The sequence below is a fragment of the Pelobates fuscus genome, chromosome 3 (genome assembly GCF_036172605.1).
Source record: "Pelobates fuscus isolate aPelFus1 chromosome 3, aPelFus1.pri, whole genome shotgun sequence".
NCBI lineage: Eukaryota > Metazoa > Chordata > Amphibia > Anura > Pelobatidae > Pelobates > Pelobates fuscus.
Genome location: NC_086319.1, coordinates 340242759 through 340261991, shown reverse-complemented (window position 1 = coordinate 340261991; position 19233 = coordinate 340242759). Strand labels below are relative to the sequence as shown.

Here is a 19233-nt window from a genome sequence, read left to right as displayed (position 1 = left end):
TATAATTTAAGTCAGTATTTGACCCAGCTGTTTTGCCCGACCTTTGTCAAATTACCATGTTGCCCCCTAGAAAAAAATATGACTAGAATGCCAGAGTTAAAGATATGTTTTTATGACACGTCTGTTACAACTATATCTAGATCTTTACAGATAAAAAATAAATACATAAATGTAGGTTTGCCAAGAGTATTGATGGTTCTTCTTGGACCAGAACCAGGACAAATCACCGAGTTTGTAATAGCATCCCTTTATTTTTGACCTTCAATAATGTTATGAATACGCGCTGTATTTTATTAAAAGAGTATTTTATAAAAACTGTATTTATTTATTTACTGTATTTAAAAACTGTATTATAAAAACACAGCATCGCGATCTGAACTCTAACACACATGGTTTGTTACCTATGACACTCTGCGGGAGTTCTACCAAATATCACTGGTTTATTAACAATGTCAACATGACTCTCTTATGGGCCTCTTAGAAAGCCAGGCAAGAAACACACCTGAGTAATGACACCTAAGTAATGGCACAGCAGAAGCAAATCCCTTACTATCCTTTCTTTAAAAATGAACATAAATTGATTTACGGAGTGGTGGGTTGGGTGTAAAACAAGGCAACTCTCATATGATACATCTCAGGCAATAGCACACATAAACGTAAATTAGACTCTCTGTAATAGTGACTCAAATGGGTTAATCTTTGATTAATAGTACTATTTACCTGGAATAAAAACAAGCACAAACGTTAGACAGACAGATTTCACACAAAAAACATGAAGGGAGAACAATTTAACACATCATACTCCTCTTTACGTACCAGCAGCAGTTTGTTATGAAACTGACCAATTCATGCTTAAAGGGACATTTAAGGCCGTGTTTGACACAATATTTGTAATCTATTATTATACATTATGCCCGGGCTTGACAATTTTGTTTGGAATCCAGGAGCCAGCTAAAAAAAGTTAGGAGCCAGTTTTTGTTAAAAGTTTAATTTACAAGAAATATTCAATTCTTAAAGGGACACTATAGTCGCCAGAACCACTACAGCTTAATGTACATGTGATCCTCACTTACCTGTTTTGCAATGGCTCGAACTTACGACCAGCTCTCTAGCATGGGGATTCAAGGGATTCCCCACATTAGAGAGCTGGTCTATGTTCGGGGAATTTTCCCCAAACATATATTAGAGCAGTGGTTCCCAACCCAGTCCTCAAGTGCCTCATAACAGGAAATACAATAAATAACGGTCACCTCTAGCCTGGAGTGTACATATAAAATTGTTGCACAGTATTTTAAACACATTTTTAAAAGTTGGTAAATCTCTAAAGTAGTAATGTTACTGATTAGGCTAATAAATCCTAACATTTTTAAGTGTGTGGCAAGAGCCCTAATAATACCCTGCTGGGGTTACATAGTTACATAGTTAGATAGCTGAAAAGAGACTTGCGTCCATCAAGTTCAGCCTTCCTCACACCTGTTTTTTGCTGTTGATCCAAAACAAAAAAAAAAAAAAAAAAAAAAAAAAAAAAACCCAGTTTGAAGCACAATTTTGCAACAAGCTAGGACAAAAAAATTCCTTCTTGACCCCAGAATGGCAGTCAGATTTATCCTTGAATCAAGCAGTTATTACCCTACATTGAAAGATTATATCCTTGAATATTCTGTCTTTGCAAGTATGCATCTAGTAGCTGTTTGAACATCTGTATGGACTCTGATAAAACCACTTCTTCAGGCAGAGAATTCCACATCCTGATTGTTCTTACAGTAAAAAAACCTTTCCTTTGCCTTAGACGAAATCTTCTTTCTTCCAGTCTAAACGCATGGCCTCGTGTCCTATGTAAAGTCCGGTTTGTGAATAGATTTCCACACAATGGTTTGTATTGGCCCCGAATATATTTGTATAATGTTATCATATCCCCTCTCAGGCGACGTTTTTCTAAACTAAATAGGTTTAAATTTGTTAACCTTTCTTCATAGCTGATATGTTCCATTCCTTTTATTAATTTTGTAGCCCGCCTCTGCACTTTTTCTAGTGCCATGATATCCTTCTTTAGAACAGGTGCCCAAAATTGCACAGCATATTCAATATGTGGTCTTACCAGTGATTTATAGAGAGGCAAAATGATATTCTCGTCCCGAGAATGAATGCCCTTTTTCATGCATGACAATACCTTACTGGCCTTGGCCACTGCTGATTGACATTGCACATTGTTGCATAGTTTGTTGTCTATAACAATTCCCAAGTCCTTTTCGTGTGTTGTTATCCCTAATTCACTTCCATTAAGGGTATACGTTGCTTTTGTATTCTTTACGCCGAAGTGCATAACTTTGCATTTTTCAACATTAAATTTCATCTGCCATTTGAGTGCCCAGTCCTCCAGTCTATCTAAATCCTTCTGCAGCAAAGTAATATCTTGCTCACATTGTATTATTTTACAAAGTTTTGTGTCATCTGCAAACACTGAAACATGACTTTCAATGCTGTCTTCAAGATCATTTATAAAAATGTTAAATAGAAGGGGTCCCAGAACAGACCCCTGAGGGACACCACTTGCCACCTCTGTCCAGCTTGAAAATTTACCATTAACGACAACTCTTTGTATTCTGTTTTTAAGCCAATGTTCTACCCAAGAACAAGCATTTTCATCGAGACCGATTTCCTTGAGTTTGAACACTAATCTTTTGTGTGGAACTGTATCATATTGGGCAGTTAGTAAATTAAATTCTACTTTTCATGACGGCCAAAAAAAAAAAAAAAAAAGACATCATGATCATTTGTTATATTCTCTTTGTTGTTTTTCAAAAAAATATTGTAAATGCCAACAATAATAAACACCCAGAGAGGACACGCAAATATTCTGCAGGAAGAAAACTGTGCAGAAGAGTAAATAATATCAGTAGTGCCAAAAGAGCACAAAGGACTGCTTGTTTAAAGTTTGTTTTACATAAGAATGTGCTGGGCTGTGCAATGCCTGCTCCAAAATCCGTAGATGTTCTTTACTTAATAATAGAGAGTTATGTTTTATTAAAGGGGCAGTTTAAGCACCAACACATCTTAGTATAGTGGTTTTGGTGGAAAGATGATGTTCCTTAACTTGGACAAACGGCAATGTTTACACTTGTCTGAAAATGTGCCTATAGCGGCTGTAATAATACCTCTGACATTTTCCATAGTTACACACAGCAGTCTCATTCTCTTTGAGAAGCATTTGGTTTGTTGAGCACAGCCCTTGCTGCACATGTCCCAGGTCTGCAATGATTCTCTCTGAGAAGCATCCGATTGGATCTTTGATCATCAATCCTGATGATTTAATCGTGGGAGGAGCTGCTGCTTAGAGAAGGCTGTCCGTGGGCTGGAATAACGGTCAATTTAGAGGCTTTTTAAAAATGAGGGGCTTTGAATCAAAGCTATAAAAAAACACTAATTTTAAAATTAAAAAGTACCATATTTTTCTCAATGTAAGATACAGTGTTTACACCCCCTAAAAAAATGCCTGCTCTTTTCCTAAATTTCAGGTTAAGATGTATGTTAATGCTTCTTTTATTCTGAAAAAAATATAGTATTTATTTACAATATACATTTAACAACTGCTTTGGACACATTGAAAGCTCAAAGAATCAAGTCTGAAAAATTCTACAACTTTTTTTTAGATTAAACCAACACAAAGATGAAACATGTAACACAAAGACGTATCTTCTGAAACAGGATACTTAGTATAAGTCAGAGGTATACTCTAGGCCAAGTATGTGAAACCCGCGGCCCGCATGCGGCCCACAATGGACATCTTTGCGGCCTGGTGAGCTGCGAGTACATGCTTAGTGTTCCAAGAAGAGTAGGCACCTGCTGTCCCCACATTGCAGGTGCCTACTCTGCTAACATTTACCCTGCTGGGGAAGAGAGGAAGGTGGATGCAGCGAGGGAGCTCAGCCTTCCTGCTCCTAAGTGCTCCCTTGCTCATGCCATCCGTAGTGATGCCGGGCGCCAGAATATGACGTCATATTCCGGAACCCGGCATCTCTAAACTGTGCGCGAGGGAGCAGTGAGGAGCATAAAGGCGGAGATCCAGAGAGAAGATCACCACTGGACCCCGGGAATAAATACAATGATGTGAGTGTGTGCAAGAATGTGTAAATGTGCGAGTGTGTGTCTGTGTCTGTCAGAGTCTGTGTGTGTGTGTCTGTTTGTGAGTGTGTCTGTCTGTCAGTGTGTGTCTGTCAGTGAGTGCCTATGTCTGTCAGTGTGTGTCAGTGAGTGTGTATGTCAGTTAGTGTGTCTGTCTGTGTGTGTCATTGAGTGTCTGTCAGTGTCTGTGTGCGTGTGTCTGTCAGTGATGTATGTTAGTGAGTGTGTGTGTGTGTCGGTCAGTGTTGCGATGGCCGCGGCTGGACAGTGGAGGACCTGGAGGTGCACAGAGGCACGCAACGCCACATCACATTCCAACGTGAGGTTGACGTGCTCCACCTTCACAGGGTTTCAAGAGGTAGTGGGAGGATCTGCTTTGGCTCAGGGTGTGGACGGCGCCATTTGGGGTATACCAGAGGACGGACTCCAGAGTCGCATACTGGCAGCGGCAATGTGAGTAGAGTCGGCTTGTTGGCTAGAGGGGGGTACTGGGATTTAGTATATGTGGTGGGGAGGGACTGGGATTTAGTATAGAAGGGGGACTGGGATTTAGAAGAGGGGGTGCTGTGATTTAGTAGAGGGGGGTGTACTTTTCCAAATAAACCTACGTTTCTCTGAAAAGGTATTTTTTGGTTTTTGCGGCCCACGTAAACTTAAACCTTGTTTATTTGGCCCTTGCTAGACTTTGAGTTTGACATGCTTGCTCTAGGTGCTTACATACAACAGATACAGGGACATCCAAAGTGTTTATTTAGTTATTTTTAATTTATTACTCATGAATTTTTTAGTGCCATACCTATTAAAAATGAAAAAATGAATAGGTCAGCTAGGATGAAGTGCCCCCTTAATGAGCTGTGCCATCAAAACCCAGCTGGCCCTTTTATAATACAGTCTGAATAAAACACACACATCTCAATACAAAATATACCCTTACATGTTGATACACATTAGATAGTAGTAATAATACCTGGATCAAATTACATAGCTCAATGAGGCTGTAGGATTTGGCTTTGTTCTACAGTTTCAGCTAAAAGCCGCAACCTCTAATTATCAGTCTTACGACTTCTACTGCCAAGGTTTGGCTCGCACTGCGCACTTTGTGTATACTCGAGTTGTTCTACTAAATTCAATTGATGCATACACGCACAGAAGTTCAGACAAACGGCTCAGTCAGATCTCCAGACATTTTATGATTTTAGGTAAATTATTGAACCGAGTGTTTTCTTACTGTTAATGTTTTTTCATTCTTGGTCTCATTGTGTTCTGGCCGAGAGGTTCCTTCTGCAGGCAATGTCAGACGCAGTCTGCAAATGTTCCCCTAAAAAAACAAAATGAAATTGTTTAACCAAATTGTTATGGATCATTGAAATATATATTTAGATTATGCGTGAAATGCTTTTATTATTTGCAGAAAGCTGTACGATAGACAGACACAACACACACGGAACTGGTCACATTTATAGGTTTGACATCGTAGTTACAAAAATGTGGAGCGAACGAAGCTCCAACAAGGATATCCCAAACACACTTTATTATAAATTACTATTATTTAGTAGCATGTGGAAGCTCTATACTCCTTGCTGCACTCTTCTATAATTATCTCAAATGGGCGCTCAAAACATCACAATCACTACAGTGTAAAAATTGAAAGTCTTTACAGCCATGATGACGCTGAACTCTGTTAATGTTTCTCCTAGAGAAGCATTACACTCAATGTTTTGCTGTGAGGAGCACTAGATTTGCAGAGGGCACCGATTCCTGCACAGCAGACAACAGTCTTCAATGCTTCTCTATGAGAAGCATACAATTGGATTTAGATGATCATCTCAGAAGAGTCAGAGTGGTGACAGAGTGGAGAATTTACAGGAGCTGGACTACAGGTAAGTTTAATGTTTTTTTTTTTATTTTGTTGGGTTTTTTTTTCTCCATTTTTTTTTAAGGATAGGGCATACACTGAATTAATAAAGGAACATTCAAAGTGTGAAGGAGGTAATTAGGACTTTTAATTTAAAGAAACACAAAGATGAAATAATGTGATTACAGATTAAGTTTTTTATTTTTAAAAAGTTATGACGGTGAAATACAGGGATTTTTTTTTTTTTTTTTTTTAGTTAAAACAAGTGATGGGACTGATGTATAGGTGGGCTGTACTCAAGATAACAACATGATAACAACACTACGTTCTTAACCTCTGCCTCTGGGAAATGCAATAAATAAATTATACGTAGACCAAATATATTGGATGTCTCTAAAATAACGCCAATATACACACACTTTTGCTTACATCCCTACATTGGGAAGTATGAAAGTGAGGCTACGAGAAGCAGGGATATTTTCTCCCCAGAAGAGGTACACCAGAAAACAAAAAACAGAAAAGCAAGACAAAGGGAAAATATTGAGACTATCCCAACACGTATCGGTATGTAATTTAAGGCATTGATTAATTGGAAATCATTGTACAGTAGCAGAATGTCACCAGTTTTTTTTTTATAAAATCAGCGTACTTTAATTATTGAACGGTTCCTTTAGTCATACCGTAGAAGATTTGCTGCACTCATCAAGATATTATATGGCTAAGGTGACAAAGTATAACCAAAAATAACAAGAGTTTTGGGAAGTTTCCAAAATACAAGCTTGACTTATTTGTAAGCATAAATAATCCTTAGTAAATTTAGCTTGTGACATTAAAAGCACTGTCAAGGTAAACGGACCAAGAATTTTAATCCGCATGGTGAAGAAAGTCTGTCGATAACCCAGACTGTGTACTTTTATAAGAAACATTGCAGAAGGACAACATTCCAGAGTGTAATACGCTCCAGAAATGATTCATTCAACGTGTCATGCCGTGGACATTGCAGAGAGGCAGATTATTTATCAAAATCACTGGTGTGCGCTGCAACATGACAACTTCTGGTGTGGCCGGTTCTGTACAGCTCTTGATTCTAATTTAGGAAACAATACAGGTGTATGATGTACTTTTTCACACTGTGTTCCTTGTCTTAATCTTAACATGTTGGTCAACTCAGAAAAGCACATGATGTTTTATGCAAGACCTGCAAGAAAAAAAAAATCCTCCATGCCAGCAAAGGAGGGCAGCGCATGGGATAGTGATTTATTTTATTAAAGTTAATTCATCTTTCTGACAGATTAATTAGACAAGAACTTTCCAAATCTGCTCACAAGGATTCAAGAGAACGAAGATCCGTATGCAAAAAAGCATCCAAGACAATATGCACCAATTGGCACACATCATTTTTCTTTAAAAAGGGGAGCTTTAAGACAATTTTTCTTTTAATATTTTTGTTAAATCATAATTAAAATGTTTTATTCAAAAATATAATAAATTAACAGTGAATTCATTAGGCTGTGGACACCAAACACTGTAAGACAAGAACAGAACTGAGCTGAGATTGGTAGAGGTAATCTTTTTTAAATATAGGAGTTGTAGGGGCCTGGAATAAACTTACTCTGAAGGTAGAGATGGATACAGTGAAAGAGTATTGTCGGAAAGGTACAGTAGATTAGTTGATTGTTTTTATTGGCAGTCAAAATCTATGTTATAATGTTTCTATGTTCTATCCAACTATGACTGCTGCTACAGAAAGAGCTAGTGATTGATTTGGTATGAGTTATATAGGCCAAGGTACACAAATAATGTTTTGGTTTCACTAAAACTGAAATGAAAGAAAAGAGGCAATGGGTCACGAATTAGCAAATTGAACATTTAAATGGTTATGGCACAAAGATTGATTTTATCGATATATATTATTATTGTCTAAACAGTATCATAGTTTCAGGGCATTTTGATACCTCAACAATGCAACGTGTAGCCCATGGAACAGCGCAGATAAGGGAATGGGGCCAGGAAGAAGGCATGGAATCTAAATTTTATTCTGGGATGTGAGTTAGCAAATGGAGATGGGGGTGGGGCTTTAGGAAGATATATAGCAGCCATCTTGGGTAGTGGCCATTTTAACTAAAACTTTCACTTATCTGTTAGTTGTGTCTGGCAGGTATGTGTTGGTTTTCTTTTTGTCTTTCATATGGATCTATTAGAAGAGCTCCTGGCAGGCGTCAGAGTTCCAGTGCGCCGGCGCGCGTGTAGGATGCAGCCTCCCCAGCGGCTAACTCCCAGTGCTGTGCCTGCACAGCGGCGGTGACAGAGTCCCTCTGCATATTAAGATGGGGCTGCTGGCTCGGCTGCGGTGGGACCGGAGAGTGCGGTGGATCGGGGTGCTGGAGAGCAGCCTGCACAGTCTTTTCAACGCGGCGCTGGACTGGTGAGGACGGCGTCCCGTCGGAATCTCCCCAAGCGGAGTGCACCCCGTCGCAAGACGGCTGGAGGGCGCGGACGGAGTATGCCTGCGAGTGCAGCCGGGTCCGGCGGCATCGCTGGAGATGCCCATATATCCTCTGGTGAGTCAGGCCCCAGTGGCCATTACGGCAGTACTAGGGTAGTGGCCATTTTAACTAAAACTTTCACTTATCTGTTAGGCAGGCTGGATTAAAGGGGGCAACGGGCACCTTCCCAAATGGCTGGAGGAGACTCAGGTGGCGGGAGGACAGTGGGGGCTGTGGCGGGGATGGGCTAGGTTAAGTGGGGGGGTAGGAAGTGGTCATGGCGAGGTTTGGCTGGATTAGGCAGGAGTGCTACACTCGGTTGGTAAGTTCGAACTCGTCGGTTGCTCCAAACCTGGGGGTGTAGGGGTGTCTCGGTACACCCCTACAGTTTAAACATTTGGATATGGGGCCTCTTTTGGTAGGCTGTGTTACATGTTATATATATGGTTATATATTGTTATATTTGTATGGGGTCATTGCCAGGGGTATTTACGTATTGCCAGGGGTAATTTTTGTCCCTAAATATTATTACAATTTTTGGCAATGACCCTAATTTGTTAATTTTCTAACAATAATGAAATAAAGCTGTGGACTATATATTTCCAACAGAAAAGGCTGGTGTCCGTGTCTTATTAAGGGGAGTTTGGGGTGTAGGTATTGCACATGCCGAATAAACGACTATGCAAATGTCTTGCAGTTTTACATGCATTCCTCCCACGTTTTTGGTCTAGCCGTTTCAGATTAAAACATGGGGCCCTCCTCTGAACCCATAGTCCAACCCCATCTGAAGCTACTCTGATAAAGCATAAGTTTTTATGGTGTCAAATTTGCCACATAATACAGAGACAACTGAAAAATAAAAATACTGACAAACATACTAATACATAAAACAAAAATCATCACAGTAATGGAAGAGACTATATTTAAAAGAAGAAAAACTACCACAACAAGAGGACATTGTCTTAAATTAGAGGGGCAAAGGTTTAAAAATAATATCAGGAAGTATTACTTTACTGAGAGGGTAGTGGATGCATGGAATAGCCTTCCAGCTGAAGTGGTAGAGGTTCACACAGTTAAGGAGTTTAAGTATGCGTGGGATAGGCATAAGGCTATCCTAGCTATAAGATAAGGCCAGAGACTAATGAAAGTATTTAGAAAATTGGGCAGACTAGATAGGCCAAACGGTTTTTATTTTTATCTGCCGTCACATTCTATGTTTCTAGATCATGTAGTTAACACTTAATACATAGAATACATACAACATCCGCCATCACGGTTGTGGAGCCTCATACGCTATTAACAGAAGCTTATCTCTTGGTAATTGTACAAATTAAGATGTCTAACCAAGATTTAAATTTATAGCCTTTGAGTGAATCAATTAGATTATCATAAGTGGACATATGCTTAAGGTTGATATAAGGGTTAAATATATTAATGCCTCTTTCCATCTCCAACTGAGATGACATTTGTTTTTTTAACGGATCTTTTGTTGGAGAAATAACTTGTTTCCATTGTCTTGCAATTAACACCTTAGCTGCCATGAAACAATGTATAATCAGAATATCAGATTATTTTTTAGCAATGCTAACCCTTTTTAAGTGATAAAGCACAATTTATACTCCTACATTATCAAGAGCAAATTAATTACACTTTTATCTTTGGAATTAGAGCACAAAGATTTAGAGAACTTTACTTACATATATCTACTGAACGCATTCTTTTTACTGTAATATGTATTCCTGATCCTATAGTGTTAAAAACTATGTAGCCCCTCTGCCCCCCTAAATATAGTAACATCTTATTTTTTTCCCAGTCTGCTGCTGCTGACTCTGCCTATGATATACCTGCTTATCTGACATCATCAGAAGTGGTGATCTCAGCCAATCACAATGCTTTCCCATAGGAAAGCATTCAATTGACTAATATTATCAAGGAGGCAGATCAGGGGCAAAGTTAGCACGAGCCGAACACAGCCCTGGCCAATCAGCATTTCCTCATAGAGATTAATTGAATCAATGCATCTTTATGAGGAAAGTTCAGTGTCTCCGTGCAGAGGGTGGAGACACTGAATGGCAGTGCTGCACATTGTGCAACTCTGCCCAGGAAGCACCTCTAGTAGCCATCTGAAGAGTGGCCAGAGGAAGTATCCTAAGGATGCAATGTAAACACTGCATTCTCTCTGAAAAGACAGCGTTTACTGCAAAAAGCACGAGGGGAATGATTATACTCACCAGAACAAATACAATGGGCTGTAGTTGTTCTGGTGACTAGTGTCCCTCTAAATATCCTAAAGGCCAACGATATTGTTAACGTACATATATTTGGACACAAAAAAAAAAGGAATGCCAGAGTGCACAGCTTGAAAACTGTGTCAGTGGATCACTACCAATAGCAAGTCATGATCAGAGGTCTTCTGTATCACCTCAAAAAGTGGTCATTCATATTGGAGATGCTGAACTGTAAGTATAATGGAAGGCGTTGTGGAATAAAAAAAGGATGTAGTGCATGAGAGAAACAGTTAAAATGTTAGGAGAAGACAGGGAAAAATATGAGGGGTGCATTGTCAAGAGAGTTATTTTAAGTTCTGCCCAGGGCTTCCAAGAGCATTGCAGCATTCATTGGTATCACACTAACTAAAAAATAGAATACATAATTCTATCACAAAGTATTTGTCTAAGCTTATTGGAATTCAATTTGTTTGGCACATTCTAATTCACTTGCTTGTATGAACTTTTCATACTTTAAGCCAAAAACACCCAAGGGGTTGGGTTAGCCATCTCAATGCTCTGCATAACTTTTATTACATTGAGCTGCTCTCTAAAATACTTATCTCCCAAACTCCAAAGAGGTCATTTATGGATATAAGGGATGTTTATGGATGGTTCAGAAAAAATATAAACAGCAGTAGGTTTTCTGGTCATCAGCTGCACAATATCTTAAATAAAAGAACAATTAAAACACTCTTTTTGATGAACTTTTTTGGTGTTTACTGTTCTTGTCTATTGAATCAATTGTCGAATCCAGTTCTTATGTGAAGGATTCAATGAAACAGAATAGTCTGTTCTTCCAGCTGTAAAAGAGACCCGGAGAGGTATTTATAAGCACTGGGGCTAAGCAGCACTATTCTGATCACAGCAGATATCGTCTAGTTGTGCAGAACAAATAGTTTTACTATGGCAATTCATTAATAAACTTCTAATATATTTATTTACCTGCATGTACTTTAATGGGCCCATAAAAAGAGCTGGCATGGTCAGAGTAGAATTCATTTTTGGTTTTACTGTAATTATTTTAACACAAAATGACAAATTTGAAAAAAAAAGGGGAGGATTTAAGAATAATAAGGTGCATAAAGTTAGAATAAATTGTAACTGGAATTTTCAGGTCCCATTTGATACAATCATTTGGGACTTTGCTCCCCATTCCTCTGTCATGAAGGAACGTGATCCATATACTTATCATGTATGGACGTTGTGGTTTATTCATTAAGCAGAACATTGTGGTTAGTTAGAAGCCCACTTCAAGACTGAGTTATCTGAAAGGGCAAGTAAACTATGGAACTGGTACTAGAACTCTCTATAGCCTCGATTTAATATTGTTGGATAAGCTTTTCGAATGATTTAAAACTTCTGGGTCAATTTTTAAATTTTTTGAAAAATATATGAAGATTTTGATATATTGATTCTATTTTAATATAAATGATATACTTTTTGAAAAAAATAATTAAAAAAATGTATCCAAAAATATCTAAACAATTGAATAAATCAAGACTTATGTATTATGATAAACTTGGTCACAGGAAGTACTGACCTCAGAGATACATAATGGTAAAGAAACTGTAGTTTCTGCATCAAGTCTTTAGTTTGTGGTTGCAATCATTATGGTTTCTCAAGCTCACAGGTTTCCAGTCCCAGAACATTATCCGCGATATCTTTTGCACAGGTGTTTCCTGGTCAGATTTGCTGGGTAGCCACATGGACTTCTTTTAACACCTTTACCTGGCACTCGAGCACAGTATGGCAGTGAGGTTCTTGTGCTTGTGTCTTTGCATTTTTCTTAATGTTCTGCACCCCCAAGTAAAGTAGAAAATGTGTTTATACTAACTGTACATTTATTTTCCTGGCTAGAAAAATATCGGCAGTGCAATTTTTTCTTTTTAAAATGAACAGTGGGAAGGAGCTTTAGCAGCCTCAATTATGTTCCCAACCAATAAGAGTAAGAAGGACACCACACACACCTAACAAGTCTACTAGATTCCAATATCAGTTATAATGCATTTACTACAACTTGTACCTGTACTATGGAGACAATGAAATCTTTTTTTTCTACATACGGAAAAGAGAATAGTTGTATCAGCTTTTCACAAAGCTTGCAGGTGACAATTGTATTTTTCCTAATTAGTCTACACTTTGCTGTTCCAATTTTCTTTTTAAACTCTGCATGTGGGCAGTTTACTGTAACAAGACACAAGAGTTTCCACAGAGGCAACATACACATGCCTGAAGAAACATTTGCTTAGAGCGGCCAACTGATGCTCTAGACTAGCCAATCAATAGCTATCCATTCATAAAAAAAGTACCTTTTTCTAAATGGGGAGCTACTGATTGGCTTAGAGCAGGGGTGCCAAAAAGGTAGATCCCCAGATGTTTTTAAAACTACAGCTTCCATGATGCTTTGTCATTCCAAAGGCATGCAAAGCATCATGGGAGTTGTAGTTCTGCAAAATTTGGGGATCTACCTTTTAGGTGCTCCTGGCTTAGAGCATCAGCAGACCACTCTAAGCCAATCAGTGCTGCCTTTGCCTGAGCCTTCTGTTATTTAGGATTTCAGAGAGTGGAAGGACAGTGAGATCAGCGTGATCTAGCGCTGGAGCACAGACTTTGGAGTTAAACCATTGGTGAAAAGTTTAACCCTCAACTGCGAGCCACTGCCAGGGACCTACTGGCACCACAGGAACTTCATTTTAATTATCTGAACCAGTCTTTAAAGGCCAGAAGAAATAAAAATGACAAAGTTCAACTTGACTAGCAAAGTATTTTATGAATGAAGGCAGCAGGAAGAATCTTCCACACACATTAGTCTGGGGTAAAAGGCCATGTACGTTTATAGAAAGGCTGTCAAACAAAGCTCAAGGCACAGATTAGGCTATCAACTCACTGTTGTACCCTCCAGACAAGTTAACAGAGGAATGATTTTTATGAATAAAGTTTGTTGGTTCCAGCCGTTATTGAATAATGTGACTGTCTTCTTAAAATGCATGCTAAACTTAAAATGTGTATCTATTTAAAGGAACCCTATAGGATCATCATGGAGATCACGAATGTTGGTCTGGCAAACTTTGCAGGACTACAACCAGGAAGTCCTGACAAAACCATGTCGAACATTTAAATAAAACTATTTACAAGAATATAAAGTGCAAATTAATCATTGACATGTATTGCGGTAGCTCTCCAAGAGAATGTGATATTTTCTCCAGTGGAATGTTGAGTTAAATGTTAGCAACAGGCAAAAGGTTACTGGAGGTGTAAAGAGCGTTCAGTATTTAAGAAAAACTGAAAGAAGTAACAATATTGCTGGCTAATTTATTTACTTTTTAACACATCAGAATGATAGTTAATAGATTACATTATATTATAGAGCACTGGATTTACCATGATCAATTTTTAGAGAGTGTGACTACCATTAGCACAGATGATGAAATATGTATCCTACTGCTCTATGAAAACCTTGGTCTCTGTGCTTAGCTACTTCTGCTTCCAAGTGACACCCATGAGAGGTGGCGTTGGGCAGTAATGAAAACACTATCTTTTTTCTGAAAAGGTTGTTTGCACTGCTGTTCCTCTCTGCCCTAGAACCACTACTTTAAGCTGTACATGTGAAGAACAAGCAGTATTTCCACTTAAAGGATTTATAATCACTCAAAATGGCTTCCCTGAACCTTTGGTAGGCATTTCCATTGAGACCACTCTGACTGCAAACCACCAGGCACCCTTGGCATGCCGACCAAGGCTCGAGGGGGAATCAGCGCTATATTCATGCCGGCCCTGTGGAACGGTTTTTGCTTTAAAGCTTAGCTGCAACCGGTCAAAACTTTAACCAGATGGCATTTCCACTACAGACTTGGGATCAGAGAGCTATTCTCACAGATTGGGCGCTCGGAGATGAGCTATCCAGGGATACAACATGTGTGGGGTTCTCATTTGTTTAAATATATGTTTGGGGTATATTTGTGCCAGGACGCATGTGTGTCTGGGAGATAATTGAATTAGCTGTGTGTGTTCCAATCCTCTCCCAGACACAGAGGCAACTGTGCGGGATCACCTATACTTTGACTGGTGACCCCATGCTGGGGGTCTGTGTATATAAACCTGTATTGTCCTCAAAGTGTTCACTATTCTAACCCTTCATCAAGTCTTGACTGATGTTTGGGTGAGGGCTATAGTCACCAACAGCTTGGCGGGATCATAGGGGGTTCTAAACTAGGCACTCAGCCAGAGTACCAGAGCTCTGCTACAGTACCTTTAAAGGGACACTCTTAGTACCACTGTAGTGGTTATGGTGCAAGTGGTGAAAGTGTGAATATTTTTCTTACATTTATTTCCCATCCTCTGTTCATAGTTCACATGTAATATCATTTTGAATTTGTTTGTGTTCTCGATAAAAAAAATACAAGCACATTACTGTCTTGATTTGATTTGGCACAAAGTATTAGATGTAGTCACTTGGGACCTGAGAATATATGTGCTGCCATTAGGGTGTCACTAACCTAATGCATGAGAACAAGCAAACAGGTCTCTAAAGCACATGGCAATGGGGGTTGCAGATTCTAATATATAGCAAGGCTATGAAGAATTGAATTCCAATTTACTAGTACTTGTTATTAAAAAAAAGGGTTTAACACGGTTAATACACAGAGAATAAGCTAATTTCAAGAATGGCCTTGTAAGCATTTGCACCACAATGCCAAACATTTAAACAAAACTATTTACCAAAAAAAAGTGAAAATGAATCATTGACATTTATAGAAGTGGCTCCTTAAGAGAATGTGAGATTTTCTCCAGTGGAATGTCAAGTTAAATGTTAGCAGCAGGCAAGAGGTTATAGGAGGTGTGAGCTTTTAATAGTTAAGTAAAACAGTTATGAAAGAAGTAACAATACTGTTGACTATGCTAATTTGTTTGCTTTTTAACACATCAGAATGATGGGTAATACATTACATTTTATTATTGAGCACTGGATTTACTATGATTAATTTTTAGAGGGGGGCTACCATTATCACTTGTAACAGATGGTAAAATATGTATCTTCCTGCCCTATGAAAACCTCTGTCTCAGTGCTTAGTTGCACGGGAGTACCCTGCACTTGGTACTTCTCCTGCTTCTTTCATATCCATACCGTTGCACACTTCTTGGTGCCCAGATTCCTATCATCTGATTTCCGGACTCCATTCCGGACTAACTGCCCTGGAAACTTTTGACATAGATGAAAGTAAAGAGTTAAAGTTTTGCGAAAGTTGAAAAAATGTTCTCCATTCAGGCAACGACCCTCTTCCCAATCTTGAGCCAAAGAATGGTAGTTACTGTATGATAGATCAACAGTGGAAGGGTAACATTCCCATGGTAACTGGTATGGTAAGGAATGTTTAGTAAAGAATATAGTGGATCATTTCAAATGTCAGAGTTCCGGGAAAATACAGAAAAAGATCTAGTATGACAAAATCCAAGTCAAAGTCAAAAAGTCAAACCACAAACCATAAGTAAGCCAGAAAGAATGGCGAACAGCAAAGACAGCGTTAAATAGTGATACAAGGTGTGGATTTATAAACACAGCTATGTGTAGGTTTGATAGTGCCTAAGGCACATCACATAATTTGGACACTCCTGTATATTTAAAGATAAGCAAGAAGTTAAAAGGCAAACAAAAATGCTAAATATTATCATGTAGTTCCGACATGGACATGAAAATGCAGGAATGGCATGCATTACACAGAATTGCAAAGCCTTTTGAGTACAATTATGTGAATAGTGGTATATAAATTTATATTATAATGTCTTTAAGGTATGTGATCTCAGTTTATCCTTCTAAGGAAGTCAACCTTCAGCACTTCAGATGGACTAGATCTTCCCTGATGCTTTGCCAACATAATAGATGTAAAAGCACTATAGGAGATGTAGTCTATTTATTTATTTATTTATTAAAAATTCTTAAGAAACGCAGTCTTATTACCCATAGGGTCTCGATGCGCATACCAGCAATCAAAAACAAGCAAAACAATATCCAGCACACAACAGCATTATAATCACATGCATTTGAACCAGGTTAAAAATTTCATGTCATCCCGTATGCCTGAGCAAATAAAACTGTTTTTAAGCTCCGGCGGAACTTCAATAGATCATTCTCAAGTCTTAATGTCAGAGGCAGGGAGTTCCAAAATTGCGCTCCCTGAACATCACTCGTCCTCCCTCCGCACTTTTTCTTTTTAAAATTTGGAATCTTCAATAAGGCTAAATCAGCCGATCTCAAGGATCGACTGGGAGCATAGCGTGTGAATTTATCCTTCAGATAGTCTGGTCCCATACCGTGGATTGCCTTATATACCAAACAACCATTTTTAAACAGAACCCGTTCACGAACGGGCAGCCAGTGCAGGGCTTTTAAAGATGGAGTGATATGGTCATTGCGGGCCACACCCGTAAGTAGCCTTGCAGCTGCGTTCTGTATCAACTGTAGCTTGTGTATGATGTTCTGAGGCTAACGGAGGTTGCCTAACTTTGCTCTATGCCATTGTTATGTAATGACCCTAGCATACATTGCATCAATCTGCATCTAGTAAATGACATAGGTCATACATTCTGGCAACATTTTTGATGCAAGAAAATGGCCATTCTCTTAGGTCTATATAATGCCATTCTGATCACTGCTCTTTGACCTGATGTGGTCTTTGTAACCCGAGAATGCGTTTCTGGGATATGGTGTGTTTTCTGGTTTTTGACTTGGCTCTATAATGAGACCACTCTACTTTCTGAAATCGCTGACTTTGACTTTGTCTCTCGTTTATCCATACCTCTGTAATCCCTGACCTTGGCCTGCCTCTGTTTATCCTTGTTTGTTCTCAGACTGTGTTCTCTACTTGCTCATGTTAAACCCAGCCACTCTTAATATCTTGTCTTTACTAGTATAGAACATCTTGTGTCTTAGTTTTGTGTGTTGTGGTGTATCAGCCATGGCAGGCATGACAAAACCGCAGTTCTGCCACTATGAAGAGATATTTTTCTCCCCTTAAGAGCTGTTCTTACGCTCCTTGATGTTTACTCTACCCTTCACTAGACACAGGCCCGAAAAGTGCCCACATTCCAAACCCACCCAGTGACAGAGCTTCACAGGAAAGTCCACAAGCCTCCTTACAGTCACTCTGGCCATTTGACCGGAAATCAGCCATGGCTAGCTAAAAGTTTAAACGTGTGGCGATTGAACACCATGAATGGAACAAGAGTGCTCATCTGACCAAAGGAGACGGAGAGGGAAAGCTATCTGGGATGTACTTTTTAATATTAACCTGCTGTAAGGAAGCTCAGCACTCAGCTTAAGTGTCTCCGTAAGGGGTCCCCTTTAACTGAGTGTTGGGTAACTGGAGTGATAATAGCTGTCTCACCCAAATACTGGGGGGGTTATTTATGATTTTATGTATTTTGGGGGTATATACTGTAATGGTACCCTGAAGTCTTGCAGATAATTAACTTAGCGGTTACTGATCTACTCATCTCCCAGACTCAGAGGCACCAGGGAAGGATTTTCATTGTTCAGACCATGTATCCCTGTTTTGGGGTCAGGTGTGTAAAAGTGTGCCAGTTCCCAATAAAGCAGTAATTATTCACCCTTCACCAAGTCTCAGGTAGTATTTGGGTGAGACAGCTATAACAGCTATTATCACTCCAGGTACCCAACACTCAGAGAGAGGGGCCCTTTACGGAGAAACTTGAGCTGAGTGCTGAGCTTCCTTACAGCAGGTTAATATTAAAAAGTAATTAAAATGAACGTTAAATTCAAAATAATAGTTTTCCTAAATATTTAATTATCTGTTATTGAATTTACACTGTACGTCCCACCAAATAAACATTAAATTATCGTTGCAGTAACTATCATAACAAACGAGGTATTCAGTGACTTGTTGATATAAAATTAAGGCCTTGAAGATCATCTGACTTTAGAAACACATGAACTTGTATACTTTACAGATATGTTACCCCAGGGCTCGACAAATCCCAGACGCCAGATCGCCATGGCAATCAGGAATTTGGTCCTGGCGCTTGGGTATTTGCCAGCCCGTTTTCAAAGGTGCCAGCACCCACCGCATGCCAGCTGTTCTCCTATTTTTGGCCTGCCAATGCTCTCTGTGAAGATCAAATGTCGGGGCTTTAAGACACGGCTCCTCGTGACGTAACGTGCGTCGCAAGTGCATGATCGGCTAGTAACTTGCGTTAAGGAGTGGTAGAACGACTTCTGAAGAATTGTAAAACAGCGATTTTTTTTTAAAGCAGTAATAGAACAGCGATATATAGGCAAGTCATTATACTTTATTTTTTATTTTTTTAATGCCCCATTTCCACAGTACATTTGTATTGGCAGTAGCAATTATAATGGCAGTAATAGTTATTATAATGGCAGTAATAGTTATTATAATGGCAGTAACAATTAAAATGGCAGTAACAATTATAATAATAAAATAATGTAGTCATTAATAAAAAACATATATTTAATAAAATATAATAT

At 38.9% G+C, this 19233-nt stretch overlaps 1 protein-coding gene across 1 annotated transcript in view; it reads right to left on the bottom strand.

The window, feature by feature from the left end:
* MYZAP (myocardial zonula adherens protein) overlaps window positions 1–19233 on the bottom strand; it is a 97081-nt gene that overhangs the window by 62875 nt on the left and 14973 nt on the right. The window contains exon 2 of the mRNA XM_063449101.1: window positions 5351–5440. Within this exon, the coding sequence (XP_063305171.1) occupies window positions 5351–5440 (90 nt within the window). The remainder of the gene's footprint in view (window positions 1–5350; window positions 5441–19233) is intronic.